At 35.3% G+C, this 16,756-nt stretch overlaps 1 protein-coding gene and 1 non-coding gene across 5 annotated transcripts in view; both read left to right on the forward strand.

Moving 5' to 3' along the window:
- The window catches only part of LRBA (LPS responsive beige-like anchor protein), a 725,807-nt gene that overhangs the window by 131,615 nt on the left and 577,436 nt on the right, over nt 1-16,756 (forward strand). For all 4 annotated transcript variants that reach the window (XM_043484720.1, XM_043484733.1, XM_043484732.1 and 1 more), the window contains exons 20-22: nt 260-341; nt 3,381-3,504; nt 3,807-3,999. In XM_043484720.1, the coding sequence (XP_043340655.1) occupies nt 260-341; nt 3,381-3,504; nt 3,807-3,999 (399 nt within the window). The remainder of the gene's footprint in view (nt 1-259; nt 342-3,380; nt 3,505-3,806; nt 4,000-16,756) is intronic.
- On the forward strand, nt 16,557-16,673 carry LOC122425553. Its single transcript, XR_006264899.1, has one exon. It is a non-coding gene; the product is annotated as a small nucleolar RNA SNORA21 (small nucleolar RNA).

Consider the following 16,756-nt stretch of genomic DNA (forward strand, 5'->3'; position numbering starts at 1 on the left):
TTTGAAACTAGTTATTTAAAGAAGCTGTACTATATCTTAATAAATATGTTATCCTGTGAGTTATTTAACAGTGCGGACATCTCTGTTTAAGTATTTTCTCCATTGTATTGACTGTTTGATGTCTCATTTTATAATTAATTTAAAATAGGTTATAATGTTGATTAGTGTTGTACCTAAAGTTCATTAATAGTGATAGTGATATAGTGATTAATATATATAGTGGATTAATCTAATCCAATCTGGTGCTTCATTTCTGTAGATTCTCATAGAACAGATTCACACTCAAGTGATACATAAACAGCATCCAGATCCTGATTCTTCAGTAAAGATACAGAATCCTCGTATGTATTTAATATACTTTGTTTTTTATATTCGTTTTTTGTTTTTCAAGCTTTATTGTTATATAATTGACATACAACATTGTGTAATTTCAAGGTGTACCGTGTAATATGTTGATATATGTTGTGAAATGATTACCACAGTAATGTTAGTAAGCACACTCATGGCTTTACATAGTTTTAATTTTTTGTGTTATACGTAGCAACTTTCAAATGCATAATGCAGTATTGTTATCTGTTGTCTCCAGGTTAAAGATTACATCCACAGAACTTACTCACCTTATAACTGGAAACTTCTGGTTTTTGAGCACCTTCACCCATTTCTCCCATTCCCTTCCTTTTAACTTATTTTTTATAAGTACATTTTGTTACCAAAAGGAAAGGCACTGAAGAACCTAAAGTTTATATTGTTGAAAACACATTGTTTAGATAACATTTCATTATAGGAATTAATATAATAGTAGTTTTGTTTGTGTTTGGTGTTGACTGTAATTTCAAATTGACCTTAGGTCATGGGGAAATGTTTATATAGAGATTTTCAAGAATTATATGCGTAAGATCTATGTTCAGATTTTTGGTAAAGTTTTGATTGTACTATTTAGGTGATGTCAGGCTAAGTTACATGGACCATGAAGGTGGCTTTCATTTTAAATTCCTGTCAAGTTTAGAATAAGAAGTGTGGAATTGAAAAACATCTGTCTTCTTAATTGTTTAAGAACTTAGTCTTGGTTAATAATCTTTTCTTTTAATATTTAGAATTCTTAAGGACTTATAAAATGTGTACATTTCTCATCTTGCTTTTTAAGATTATTGATATTAAAACAACTGGTTTGTCGAATTTATAAATTTAATTACTTCTTGTGTGGTGAGTGGTGTTCATGTTTGTGATACTATTTCAGTACTAATTTTAAAAAACACATGTCGTGTGTGTGTTTAATTTTTCTTCGCTTTCAAGGAATTGTGATATCATTATTTTATAAAGTAAAAAAGGAAAAAATACCTCAATTATATTGTTGTTTAGTCGCTCAGTCATGTCCAACTCTTTGCAACCCCATGGACTGCACCATGCCACCTTCCCTATCCTTCACTATCTGCTGGAGTTTGCTCAAACTCATGTCTGTTGAGTCGGCGATGCCATCCAACAAACTCATCCTCTGTTGTCCCCTTCTTCTCCTGCTTTCAGTCTTCCCCAGCATCACGATCTTTTCTAATGAGTCGACCCTTCGCATCAGGTGGCCAAAGTGTTGGAGTTTCAGCTTCAGCATCAGTCCTGCCAGTGAATTTTCAGGCTTGATTTCTTTTAGGTTGTACTGATCTGATCTCCTTGCTGACCAGGGGACTCTCCAAGAGTCTTCTCCAGCACCAAAGTTTGAAAGCATCAGTTCTTTAGCACTCAGCCTTCTTTATGGTCTAGCTCTCATATCTATACACGACTACTGGAAAAACCATAGCTTTGACTGTACGGACATTTGTTGGCAAAGTGCTGTCTTTGCTTTTTTAATGTGCTGCCTAGGTTGGTCATAGCTTTTCTTCCAAGGAGCAAGCGTCTTTTAATTTCATGGCTGCAGTCACCATCCACAGTGATTTTGGAGCCCAAGAAAATAAAGTCTGTCATTGTTTCTATTTTTTCTTTATCTATTTGTTTCGAAGTGATGGAATTGGATGCCATAGTCCTCATTTTTTTAACGCGTAGTTTTAAGCCAGCTTTTTCACTTGCCTCTTCCACCTTCACCAGGAGGTCCTCTTTGCCATGGTGGTGGTCTCATCTGTGTATCTGAGGTTATTGATATTTCTCTTGGCAGTCTTGATTCCAGCTTGTGCTTCATCCAGCCTTGATGATATATATAATATCAAATATATTTTATGTAGTTATGGGAAAGATGACTTATTGAAGTCAGAATTTTAAAATATATTGTCTGTGTAATATAGTAGCAGAAAATATAAGCTGTACACTGTGGTATTTAAAAAATGGGATGTCTAGCTTTTCAGTCTTAGGTAAGTGATTTTTGGGTACATTAATTTACCCAAATGGGTAATTAATAGTATCTCTACAATCTGGGTGATAATAATATCTAGTTATCATTTTGTGAGGATTATATGTATTAATATCTGTATTTTCTAAAAAAATATCTCACACTAGTATATCCTCGAAGTTAGTGGATATTATCGTCATGGTAATCATTGTTCGGGTAGAGAAAATTTGAATTTGTCATTAGAAGATTTCAGAAATTTTTCCTAAAATGTCATTAAGTTTATGATAAAATATCTTTTATTTGATATTTTGAACTTGCTGCTTTAGAAGCACCAAAAATCTTGGCCAAATGCAGGTTTAGAGTTTCTCAATTTTTATTTGGGTAAAACTTTGGTATATTATTATTTGATTTTTCTACTTTGATATTTATATATTTTAAGCATTTCTTTTTTTAAAATTTATAGTATAAATTTAGTCAGTATTTAAGAGTATTACAGGAACACTTATTTATTGGGGGTGTTTAATAGGTTTTAATTTACTTTTCATATTTTTGTATCTAATTTTACTTTTAAAATTATGGAAGAAAATCTTGATAGCTTCTAAAATGCACAATGATAAGGGAAAAAGTAGGTGCATATTATATATATATTGTTGAAGAAGCTGAGAATTCTTTTTTTCTGAGATTTTAATTTTATATATATGTTTTGAGTATTCAAAAAAATTTTAAATATGTATATTTTAAAATCAACTTTATTATCTGGCAGAGATTATGGAGAGGTGTCAGCAGTCATTGAATTCATTTAGAATTTAATTTGATTTACTACAAAGTTTTTAAATTTAAGTATTCTGTCTAATGATGCAAATAAAAAATTCCTTTCTTGTTTATATATGATTTCTAGTGAATGTTTTGACAGTCTTGTTTGCAGATAATTTGTTTTATAACACAGAAGAGGATATTTTAGGTGTACATTTATGTCAGGGAAGTAAAAGAAATTGAATATAGTGATGATCTTGCATCATGAAGTTTTTGTAATGTTGTGGTTTTTACTAATTTATGAATTGTCTTACAGAGATACTAAAAGTAATTGCAACCCTACTTCGAAATTCTGTCCAGTGCCCAGAGAGCATGGAAGTTCGCAGAGCATTTCTTTCTGACATGATTAAACTTTTTAATAACAGTAGAGAAAATAGAAGGTAAGCAGGATCAGTTACCTTTTATTTTCAGTGTTCAAGTCTAGCTTTGAATAAGCTTATATTTTCTAGGACAATTTGCTCTAAATACTGTGAAATGAACTTTCTATATGCCTTATATTAAAGTAGTACAAGTAATACACCATACAGTTATTTGAACTTTCAATACCTCATTGTTTTTATTTGTTTTGTATACATAATAAAGCTGGTTGTTTTGTTCATGTTGTTTTAAACTTTTACGTTTTTAGAATTCTTTGAAGTTGATTTACTTTTTAAGTAATTCAGCGTCCTCTTAATATTTTCAGGAGTTTGCTGCAGTGTTCTGTGTGGCAAGAGTGGATGCTTTCTCTCTGCTATTTTAATCCTAAGAATTCAGATGAGCAAAAGATAACAGAAATGGTCTATGCCATATTCCGAATCTTACTTTACCATGCAATCAAATATGAATGGGGTGGCTGGCGTGTGTGGGTAGACACTTTATCAATCACACATTCAAAGGTAAGTTTTTTAAAATGACAGTATATTTTAGCATTTTAAATGTCTGTAATTTTGATTCTCTAACAAAATTTTATATACTTAAAAAGAAGGGAAGAAGGCAGATTACACTTTGGAAGCGTAGTGAACAACTGAAACAAGGGCTAATTAAGAAGAAAGATAAAATATTTCTAGGTTCCTCAGAATCAGAACAGTTTTTTTTTTTAAAATGTCATTGTTATGTGTGCTTAAAGAAGTGAAACCTTGTAACACACATAGGAATTTGTATTTTCAAGTAGCCATTTTCAAGATACGTTTTTCTGAATTTTACAGTACTTTAAGCCTTTTTGAACACAAGGTGGCGTACAATATTCAAAGATAAGACGTGTTTTAGTAATATAAGGTGGTTAAGTAAACAAAAAGCTCTGGCTAATTTTGCTTTTGCTCATATTTTATAGTCTGTTAAAAAATTTGTTTCAAAATCTACTAGTCTTTTTTTAAAATAAAAACACCTTAATCCAGTGTTACTTATTTATATATAGCTTTTGTTTAAAAATATCAATGAAATGTCCTAGATATATAAAAAGTTAGAAGGAATAATGTACCTACCATGTTTATGAGAGTGGGTTCTCCATCCCAGTTGCTTTGTCTACCATTTTCAGCCCCTCTCTTCTCTCCCACTCACCTGAATTTGGTGCTTTCATTATTTCTGTGTCTTATGTGTATTTTTAATTACACACATGCGTACCACACTGGAGAATTTTATTTTTCGTATGTATACTTACTATAGATAACGGTGTTTGTATGAAATGCATTTTTCGGTAACTTTCTGTTTTTACTTATCACTCTTTGAGGTTCATGCATGTTGACCAAGGTGGTTGTGTCCTTTTTCTCAGTTATATGTATTCCACGGTATAACTTCATCTGTTTATCATTTTGATGAGAATTTTTGATGTATTTTGTATACATGAGAAAGTTCCTTTCTAGAATTGGAATCGATAATTTGTAAGGTGCAAATGTGAAACATTACAAGATACACAATGCCTTTTCCAAAGTAGTGTATCAGTTTATATTCTTGCCAGTGATGTATAAATACTCATGTCTTCATATCACCTCATTACTTGTTATGGCTGGAGTTTAAAAAATTCCAAATATGATGAATTTTAAATGCTGTGTTTCCCTAATTTTAATCTGCACTTTTTTTGTTTTGTGGGAGTTCTTCATATATTCTTGGTCTTAATCCTTTGCTACCTATATTATTTATGAGTGTCTTCTGTCAAGTTGTTGCTTTTCTTGTTATGTTTGGGTCCTCTGAGGAAATTTTACATTTCAAATAACATTCAGTTAAATATTCAAATGAAAATTCAGTTAAATTTATTAGCTTTTATTATGCTTTATATATCTTATTTAGGAACTGTACATATATCCAGAAGTAATATAATTAGCAAATATTAATATTAATTATAAATTGACTAGAAGGATAAAGAACAGAAGTGATAAATTTAGTATATCTTTATTTTTAATAAATAATAATTTATTTGTATCTGGCTGCATCAGGTCTTAGATGCTGCATGCAGGATCTTCATTCCGTCGTGTCAGATCTTCCCGTGTGGGGCATGGACTCTCTAGTTGCAGTGTGTGGGCTTAGTTGCTCTGCGGCTTATGGGATCTTAGTTCCCTAATCAGGGATTGAACCTGCGCCCCTGCACTGCAAGGCAGATTCTTTACGACTGGACCCCCAGGGAAGTCCCTGGTATATCTTTAAATGTTTTATTTTACTGACTATCATAGTTATTGCTCTGGAATAGTTTGCCTATCTATTGGAATATGGGCTTCTCTCATAGCTCAGTCGGTAAAGAATCTGCCTGCAAAACAGGAGACCCGGGTTCAATTCCTGGGTTGGGAAGATCCCCTGGAGAAGGAAATGGCAACCGACTCCAGTATTCTTGCCTGGAGAATCCTATGGACAGAGGAGCCTGGTGGGCTACAGTCCATGGGGTCTCAAAGAGTTGGCCACGACTTGGCGTCCAAACCACATTGGAATATGTTGTCATTTCCTAAATATATGTTCTTGAGTGTTTGGATAACTTCAGCTATTTGAAGTAATTAGATGTTATTATTAATTCTGCTTCCTCCCTCTTCAGTGAGAGAAAGATGTGTTGCTATTGTAAGGATTTACAAAGGTATCTTAGATTATACCACGATCTTGAGAATAATCCAGTGCTAAATGAGGCAAAGATGTGATTTTAAAAAATGGCTTTCTTTTAGTCTCTGCATTTTTAAGCTAATCAGTTTAGTGAAAGGCAGTCTTCAAAGAATTGTGGCCTAAGGGCCAAATCTGGTCTGACCTGTTTCTGTCAATAAATTTTTATTGAAACACAGCCACTTGCATTTATTTATGTATTTTGTATGACTGCTTCCATGCTACAAGTATTGAGTATTTGTGACAGAGACTTTTTTGCCCCTATGCCTAAAATACTTACCATTTGGCACTTTGCAGAAACACCTTGCCACCTCTTCTCTGAATTATTTTAGTTTGTGCTGGTACCCAGCTATTCTGATGTCTGCTGTAGTGAGCCGTTGCAGTCTGGTCTGATTTTCTCCTAGTAGTATATTTCCCTTTACTACTTCATGAGAAAAATAGGGTTAAGTTTAGATCTCACATAATTCAAATTTATCTGGATTTCAAATATAGCTGGGAGAGTTCTCGTTTAGGAAAGTGCGCTGTGAATTAGATTTTAATAATTTTATGCCTATTCCCTGTTAATTCAGCACTTTCGTATACACTTTAGTTTGTCATGTCCTTAGGAAGAATGGCTAAAGGAATATAATCTTTAGAGCAGTAATTCTTGAAGTACTATCTGAAGACCTTGGGACTCCAGGAGACCACTTCAGGGAGTGGAGGGGTGCACCTTTTCCAGCTACATATCTAGTTAGAAGATAGATTTTTCTTCATGTACTGCAGTCTAAACAATATAATGCAACAGACTGAATACAAAAGCAGATATTAGAGTGTAGGTATCTTCTATTATGCCAGAATTGAAAGAGGTTTGCAAAAATAATAGCAAATGAAATTTGTGAAATAATAGCACTCTTCTCATTTTTATTATTGCTTTGAAAAATGCCATTTATATTAATAGATCCTGGGTTTATTGCTATTTTCAAAAGAAATTAATATTTGTAAAATTTCTTAGCTTTCATTTCTAATGTGGTAACTAGTAATAGGGGCTTCCTTCATGGCTCAGCTGGTAAAGAATCCGCCTGCAATGCGGGAGATTTGGGTTTGATCCCTGGGTTGGAAAGTTCCCCTGGAGAAGGGAAAGGCTACCCACTCCAGCTTTCTGGCCTGGAGAGTTCCATGGACTGTTTAGTCCATGGGGTCACAAAGAGTTGGACACAACTGAAGACATGCCCCATATAAATAAGTACTTTGGATCCTGAGACCAAATGCTTGAGAAGTGCAAAATCATTGACTGTTTAGGGCCAGTAGCCTAGTCTCTTAATTATTTTCTACCCACAAAACAAAAGGGGTGGAATAGAACATATCTCACCTTAGCTTTTGAGTGTTTATAGTTAAATATTTATATCCAGTCACCGGTCTATTTGTGTAAGTAATGAAGATAGCATGGACTTTGGAGATAGGCTGGTCCTGGGTTTGAATTCTGATTTATAATAATTTATAGTTTGTAAACTCAGGGAAGTTTCTAAACTTTTCTTAACCATCAGTGTTAATCTAGAAATGGTAAAAGTGGTAATTAATGTGTTTATCTGACTGTAGGAGTTAATGAGTGAAGTCACAGCAAATGAATTTAAATGACAGTTTTCCTTTGTTATAGCCCTGTCATTCCTCCTGCTAATCCTTTGTTCTGACTCTTAGTGCTAGCTTATTAGTAAGGCCCTAATACTTTATATTTGATATAAATACACATTTTTAAAAATTTTCTTTTCAAATGAGTTAGTTACATCCAAAATCATTTGTGAAGCATATATGCTAAGTGAAGGAAGAATTGTGACTACCTGACTTAAAAACATGCTTCATGGTTCAACCTTTCCAACCCCCACCCATCCTCATTTCCTTCTTGAAAAGTTAAAAAATATGTGTTCATAAATAATATAACCTCTTATATTGCCTATTTTTATATTTTATGAAAGTGACATTGTACTGTGTGAACTCTTCTGTTATTTTTCTCATCAAGCCTTTTCTTTCTAAGAATCTTTTTTATTCTTTATAAATAAATAAATTTAAAAAAAGAATTAATCAAAGTCATTAGTGTGGGAGAGAGTTGATTGAAGCCAGGGATGGGCAATCCTTGGCCAAATCTTGCATGCTTCTGTAAATAAAGTTTGATTGGAACATACAGAAAAATCTTTTTATTCTTACGTATAGCTTTCTTTCGTTCATTTTCACTGCTGTGAATAGTCGGGTGCTCAAAGGCAAAGGCTTTAATAGAGGTGTCATTTTCAAACTTCATGTAACTGTTGTTCCCAGTAAGAAATTTATTGTGATGAGTTATGTGTGTGTACATATGTGTGCACACATGTCCTCCTCTCCCCCCACACACCTGAAATAGAGCTTGATTCTATGAGATAGTGTTCACTCTTACTAAATGTTGGTATGGAGTTATTTTTGATGATGGGAATTCCTTAGTTGTCCTGGAGTTACTGCTGGTCATGAAATCCCTGTTCAATCCCTGGTCAGAGAACTAAGATCCTGAAAGCTGTGTGGTGGAACCCCTCCCCCGCCCCGGCAAAAATGCTGATGATGCCTCAATAAAGTGATTCCATGATCCGCCAAATGAAATATCTTTAATTTGAAAAAAGCTCTGCTCTAGGACATATTAGTAGGAATAGAGTTGCTCTATCTTCTAACTTTTGATGCTGTCATAAGTAATGTTCTGTCCTCTAACTTTTGATGCTGTTAGATTTCTTATTTTTGCAGGGTTTTGTCTTTTGCCTGCTTTGAAATTTTTCTCTTTCTTAATGACTTGTAGTAATTTATACATGTCTGGGTTACTTCTCCTATGGATAGTTCTAATGGTCAGTGGCCTGAGGTGTTTGTTATTTTCCTCTAGGTTTATTGTTCTCAAAATAACTTGTTTAAAAATAATGTTATTCCCTTCCATCAGCACAGTCCTAATCTTCTTAGAAAAGCAAATGATTTCTACCTACTTTTTCACTATTTCCCTTGAAAAAAGCATTTCCTGCCTCATCTTACACTGTTCACTTGAGAAAAATATCTACTCTGACTGAACTGGTTCTACTCAGTTTAAAATATATCAAGCTTTCTTAGGTCTCCATTTCTGTTTGCTCGTGGCATGAACTTTGTGCTCCTTTGTACTTAACCAAATCCTTTATATGTTTAAGGATTTAAAGCTAGCTAAAAAAAAATAGAGATACCAAGGAAACATTTCATGCAAAGATGGGCACCATAAAGGACAGAAATGGTATGGACATAACAGAAGCAGAAGATATTAAGAAGAACTGACAAGAATACACAGAAGAACTGTACAAAAAAGATCTTCATGAGCCAGATAACCACGATGGTGTGATCAATAACCTAGAGCCAGACATACTGGAGTGCAAAGTCAAGTGAGCCTTAGCATCACTATGAATAAAGCTAGTGGAGGTAATGGAATTCCAGCTGAGCTCTTTCAAATCCTAAAAGATGATGTTGTAAAAGTGCTGCACTCAATATGGCAGCAAATTTGGAAAACTCCCCAGTGGCCACAGAACTGGTAAAGGTCAGTTTTCATTCCAAGCCCAAAGAAAGACAATGCCAAGGAATGCTCAAACTACCTCACAATGGCACTCATCTCACATGCTAGCAAAGGAATATTCAAAATTCTCCAAGCTAGACTTCAGCAGTACATGAATTGAGAACTTCCAGATATTCAAGCTGGGTTTAGAAAAGAGGAACCAGAGATCAAATTGCCAACATCTGTTTGATCATCAAAAATGCAAGAGAGTTCCAGAAAAACATCTGCTTCATTGACTACACTAAAGCCTTTGACTGTGTGGATCACAACAAACTGTGGAAAATTCTTTAAGAGATGGGAATACCAGACCACCTTACCTGCCTACTGAGAAACCAGTATGCAGGGCAAGAATCAACAGTTAGAACCAGAGTTGGAACAACAGAATCGTTCCAAATTGGGAAAGAAGTATATCACAACTGTGTATTGTCACCCTGCTTGTTTAATTTAATATGCAGAGTACATAGTGCAAAATACCGGGCTGGATGAAGCACAAGCTGGAATCAGGATTGCAGGGCAAAGTATCAATAACCTCAAGTATGCAGATGACACCACCCTAATGACAGAATGCGAAGAGGAACTAAAGGCCTCTTGATGAAAGTGAAAGAGGAGAGTGAAAAAACTGGCTTAAAATTCAACATTCAATAAACGAAGATCATGGCATCTGGTCCCATCATTTCAATGAAAATTGATGGGGTAACAATGGAAACAGTGACAGACTTTATTTTCTTGGGTTCCAAAATCACTGCAGATGGTGACTGCCACCATGGAATTAAAAAGACGCTTGCTCCTTGGGAGAAAAGATATGACGAATCTAGACAGCATATTTAAAAGCAGAGACATTACTTTGTCAACAAAGTTCCATCTGGTCAAGGCTATGGTTTTTCCTGTAGTCATGTATGGATGTGAGAGTTGGACCATCAAGAAAGCTGAGCATGAAAGAATTGATGCTTTTGAAATGTGGTGTTGAAGACTCTTGAGAGTCCCTTGGACTGCAAGGAGATCCAACCAGTCCATCCTAAAGGAGATCAGTCCTGTATATTCATTGCTATGATTGATGCTGAAGCTCCAATAGTTTGGCCATCTGATGGGAAGGGCTGGCTTATTAATAAGGACCCTGATGCTGGGAAAGATTGAAGGCAGGAGAAGGGGATGACAGAGGATGAGATGGTTGGATGGCATCACTGACTCGATGAACATGAGTTTGAGTAAGCTCCTGGAATTGGTGATGGACAGGGAAGCCTGGGGTACTCCCATCCATGGGGTTGCAAAGAGTCGGTCATGACTGAGCAACTGAACTGAATTGAACTGAAATCACTATTATAACAATTTTTTATACTCCTCAGCCATGCTGCTGTGTGTGAATTCACAGCACTTAATTTTCTCTTTGTATCTGAGTCTCTCTTTCCCTTCGTCCTCCCATTGCTTCCCCTCCCTCTCGTTTTTCTTCTCTTCTCCTCTCCGCTCTCCTCCCTGCCCCTACTTCTTCCTTCCCTCCTTTCTCACTCCCTCTCGCCCCCGCTTCCTCTCTTTCCCCGGTCTCCATCTCCTCACCCTGCACACCCTGCGTTGGCGTGGACAGCAGGCTCCTGGTGCGGTCTGTGTTGCCCTCCATCACGGCTCAGCTTGCTGGTGTCCTCCTTGCTTGTGTCTTTTTTCCTTTTTGCCACCGTCTCCTTTTTTCCTACCCCTCTCCTTCTCTGTTCTTCTCCAGTGCTCCTCCGCACGTTCTGTCCCCCGCGCCGCCTGCCTCCCCCAGCCTCCTCCGCGTTGTCTCTGTCACGTTTGTTTTGTCTCTAGGTCAGCCTCCATGGGCCCTCTCACTCATTTCCAGTCGCTGCGTCTGGGTCTTACTCCAGTCGGCACCTTCTTTTCTTCTCCTTTCTTTCTTTGATCTTCCCACTCCTCCCCATTGTCTTCCCCGCACCTTCAGGTTTACTGTGAAAGACAGAAAGATGAATCCAGAGCAGGTCTTACCCTGACAGAAGTTACTCCCCACTGTGGAGGTCATCCATGCGCTGAAAACCAAGGCCGGAAGGGGTCAGTGTCACAGAGAAGGCATTCAGAGTGACACGAGAGGGCCTTTGAGGGTCTGGAGTTCAGATGTCACTGGGCTACAGCCTTGTGCTGTGCTTAGCCCCTCAGTCATGTCCAGCCCGTGTACTCTAGGCTGCCGCCTCCTTCGTCCATTTAATTCTACAGGCAGGGATCCCGGAGTGGGCTGCCATTTCCTGCTCCGGGGATCTTCCGGACCAGGGATCGAACCTCGATCTTCTGCATTGCAGGCAGATTCTTTACCATCTGAGCCAGCAGGGAATCTTGACTACAGCCTTGAAGGGTAATAAATAGGGTTTGGGTGTGTAGAGATTGGGGTGATGAGAACCACTTGTGGAGGAATTGGCATAAGCAGAGATACAGAGGTGATTTCCCTGAGGGAAAAGCATGGGAATTGTTTGCTCTGCTTGCGAGTGTGTAACGTGCATGAGGAAGATCAGTAATGAGTCACATAGGAAATGTAGACTGGCATTTAATCATGTATGATCCTGGAATAGCCCTCATGTTATATTGCTGGTTAAAAGTGACTGTTAATTGAAAGCCCTCATCAGCAGGGATGAAAGGTTTTATATTCTTCCTATCTTCCGTAACTGAGCATAGTGCTGAGAGCTTGGCAGCTGTGTGTTGGATATTTGTTTAGGAAGGAGGAGGAACTGCACCATCACTGTTTGTGTTAGCTGCTCAATCGAGTCCCACTCTTTGTGACCCCATGGACTATAGCCTGCCAGGCTCCTCTGTCCATGGGATTCTCCAGGCAAGAATACTGGAGTGGGTTGCCTTTCCTTCTCTAGGGAATCATCCCGACCCAGGGATCGAACCTAAGTCTCCTGCATTGCAGGCAGATTCTGTACCAACTGAGCCACCAAAGGAAGCTGAGCCATTGATTATATCATCATGTGGCATCATGCCACCCTGTACGTACCTCAGCACCTCAGAGTTTTCTTATCAATGATCCAGGAAATAGCCACAGCCACTGACTTTAAAGAAGTACCTACGAACACACAGTATGTTTTAGGGGTTGTCTCGTTAGAGTAACTTGGGAGGTGCATCTTACTATACTTTCCGGGACCCCACCTCAGAATCTTAATCTGAATTTTGTAGGATGTTTCTAGAAATCCATATTTTAAAATAAGGCCTTCTTATGTACTTTAAATTTCTAGGGCCCCTCAAACTTTACAAGGAATTAGTTTTACTTATTTTAATATTCTCTCCTTCTCTCTTTTAAAGTAAGATGCTAATATAACATACTCTTTAGAAAGTATCATGAAGACAGATGAATTCTATGTAAATTAAATATAGACCCCAATTAAACCCCTTAGTACATTCTTTTTATCATAAAGAATATTTTTTATTTTTTTATATTTTATTTTTTATTTCTGGGAGCATATATTAAGGCATAGAAAATGTTAGAAGAAATATAAGCTACTTTTCTTATGTATTATCTGAAATCAGTGTTTTTTAGACTCAAATTTATACACAAACCCGAAGCCGGCTTTGTTTTCTGTGTGTATTACATATGTATACTTAATTAGTTCCTAGTTTTCTTTACTCCAGTGATTTACGGCTTTAAATAGATCTTAAAACCTTTGCAAAGAAAATAGTGATCTCATAGAAAGGTCTTTTTTGCCTGCTTTGAGTCAAGAACCAGTTTTGGCCTTAAGTTTCTGAATTACAGTTATAAAATGGAATAAATCCTGATTATTTCAGAGTAGTTTTATCTGAGTGAAACTGCATCTGTCCCTTTTTGCTGTGGAAGTGTACTTCAGAAGATAAGTGCTAAAGCTTTACTTTTTGAGGGGGAAAAGAAAAATTTAATGTTACAGGTTGCTTCTTGTGGTTTTCACCTTTAATGTTTCATAAATTTCTTTCAGTTTTATTTCTTTGCATGAGTTTTTTTTATTTATGAAAAAGCTTTTCTCTGTAGTAAGTTTGATATAAAGTGATTTATTTGAATGTAGCTATGTTAATTGTTTGGAATTGTAAATCTTGATATCTATTTTTAAGTAAAATGGAAAGCTTATACTCTAAAGCTCTTCAAATCAATATTTAATAAAGTTTAGGACAGAGCTGAAGTGATTCAGTAAGTAGGTGAACAATTTGTAGCATGCTGATAAACATTCTGCTGAAAGTATTGGAATCAAAAATTTTTCTTTGAAGATATTAGTTGTAAAGGTTTATAAATATTTTTGTGCATATAATACTGAAGTGATGCATATTTTTTCCTTTTTACAGTCATTTAAAATCTCTGCTATCACAAATTTATAACTTGGTTCTTCATAAAGAACTGGTGTGTAAAAAACTAATGTTGCAGACTTGTATAGCTTTTGCAGTTACATCAGGATACATGTAGCTGCTATAAAAAGCCAAAGAAACTCAATTGCAATTTTATTGTCCAGTTTGATAGATAACCTGCCACCTCTGTAGCAGGGAAGCTGTTTGTCACTGTGTCCGTCCCCTCCAGCAGCTGAACTACGTCTTATAAGCAGTCATAGGCTCTCCTGGTGTCTTTGGAGTATGTTGGTTACCTTGGTCTCAGGTTTCAAGTGTGTACCTGTAACTTTGTAATTGTATTATTTCCTTGTGTTTTCTAGGTTTTTATTATTTATCTTCCTTTTTTTTATGCTTCAAATTGAACATTATCTTGACTAATTAAATATTGTTTGCACTTGGTATGCCAACATGCTTCTATTCTTTAGTTGAAATCTAGGTTAAGGCCTAATATATTCTGAATTATGATGAAATGGCTTAAACCTAAATGTCAATTGTTTTATATAAGAATATATAACAGTTTAGGTTGGGTAAAAAGCAGGTGGAAATCAGTTTTGTTAAAATTCTCTAAGTCGTTTCTTAAAAGCATTTTTAAAAGTTACAAGATATGAACTGGCATGTATAAATATACATATGTTTGTATGTGTGAGCTTATGGTGGCTATATAATAAAATTAAGAATTACAAGGCGTTCCCAGGTTGTTCAGTGGTTAGGGCTTTATGCTTCCACTGCAGGGGACACAGATTTGTTCCCTGGTCGGGAAATGAAGATCTCATGTGCCGCATGGCTTGCCAAAAAAAACAAAAACAATTGCATATCCTTTTATGATTTCAGGAGTTACAAAATTTTCATATATCATGATTGTCTGCATTTTATATTTAATTGCTAAAGTTATTTGTTGGCTTTAAGTTTTTTTAAACAGTATTTAGGTTTTTTTTTCAATTTTAAATTAATATGTGCTCATTGTTGGGAATGTGCAACCTAGTACAAAATATAAACACAAAATCCTGAAATTACCTGTTATCCCATCACCTGCATATGGCTTAAGTGCAAGACTTTCTAGTCTTCTGTTCTTTACATAAATACACACACACACGTATAATTATTCTCTTGTAAAAATATAATATTTATATTTTACAGCATTATTTCAATTAGTGATGTGCTTCTTACATGGATTTTAGTGCCTGCATATTATCAGGTTTATGTATATTGCATCGTATTATGGAGAAGTAAAGTTAAGAGCAAAAGCTGTAGCTCTGATATAATATCTGAATACTATCAGACCACTTGAAATGCTAGGAAGGAGTGATTGAGTAAATGATTCAGGTTTACTTGTCATATTCTGGCCTTCTCCAGATATTATTTGGAAAAACTGGTGGAGATAATTTTTAAAAATCTGTTGAGTTGTATTACAATGTATTGCACCATGGTTTAATTTTCCTTTGTCTTTCAGGAGTGATGGGTCTGTTCCTATATATATATATATATATGTGTGTGTATATATATACACACACATGTCTTATTTTATAGGATGAATTCCTAAAATACCAGAAGGAGTTTGCATGTTTTAAAAAGATATTGCTAAGTTGCTATGTAAAAAATTGTGTATCGATTTGTATTCTAACTTTACATGGGAGTGCCTGTCTAGACTGTTCTTAAGAAAATAAAATTGGTCAAGATGACTTTTTAAAATTTAACTTAATTTACTTTTAATTGGAGGATAATTGCTTTATGATACTGTGTTGGTTTCTGCCATATATTGACACAAATCAGCTGTTAGTAAGTTATTGTGATACTATTTTATGTCACTGTGCTTCCTGTCTTCATGCATGTAAAATGAGGGTTATACTACCTGTCTATTTAGGGTTGCTTTGAAGATTGTCTCAATATTTGCCAGATGCTTAAATCAGTAAATAAGAAGCATCCTGTGTATTTCAACTATTATGCAAGTATTTTAAACCATATCTGGTATTGTCCACTACAATGAGCTTAACTTAGTATTTGTTATGTATATATTTTCAGGCATGGTGTGGAATGGGGAACAATTATTGATTAGATGAAAATTTTCATACTTAAAGGAAGTTGGAGGGAAGAAAATTTCTTAAAGTAAATTTCTTTTAAATTAATTAAAGAATGTTAGATGTTAAATTAATTAAGAATGTTTTCCATGTGTTAGTATGATATTTATAGAGATTAAGAGGATACTAATCGTTTGGAAAGTTTCTCTTTAAATTGCATCCTCACTTGGTGTTAATAAGAAAGTGTTGTTCAAAAGTCATTTTATGAAAGTGTAAGGCTTCTTTTTATGTTTAATAGTTTTGCTTACTTAAGATGGTGAACTTTAGACCAAAAGTTACAACTTTTATGTAACATCTGAATAAACCATCTAACATCTATCATCTGAATAGACCAATTAAAATTCTCGGAAGAAATAATTGAGTGAATTAATTTGCTTTTCATATTATGGGTTTCTCAAAAACTTTGTTCAGAAAAATTGGTGGAAATAATTTTTAAAAAATATATTAATGCTGAGCCGTCAAGAAAGGGCAGAGTGAAAACACCGCTTTTGGGTGAAGCAGCAGCATGTTGTGTTGTTTTGCTTCAATCGGTGGTGTGACAAGGTGAAAAAGAAAAAAGAAAAAAAAAATATATATTAAATATACACACACATGCACACATACATATAGTTGAAAAGAATCAGAGTC

The sequence above is a fragment of the Cervus canadensis genome, chromosome 1, assembly GCF_019320065.1.
Source record: "Cervus canadensis isolate Bull #8, Minnesota chromosome 1, ASM1932006v1, whole genome shotgun sequence".
Taxonomy (NCBI): Eukaryota; Metazoa; Chordata; class Mammalia; order Artiodactyla; family Cervidae; genus Cervus; species Cervus canadensis.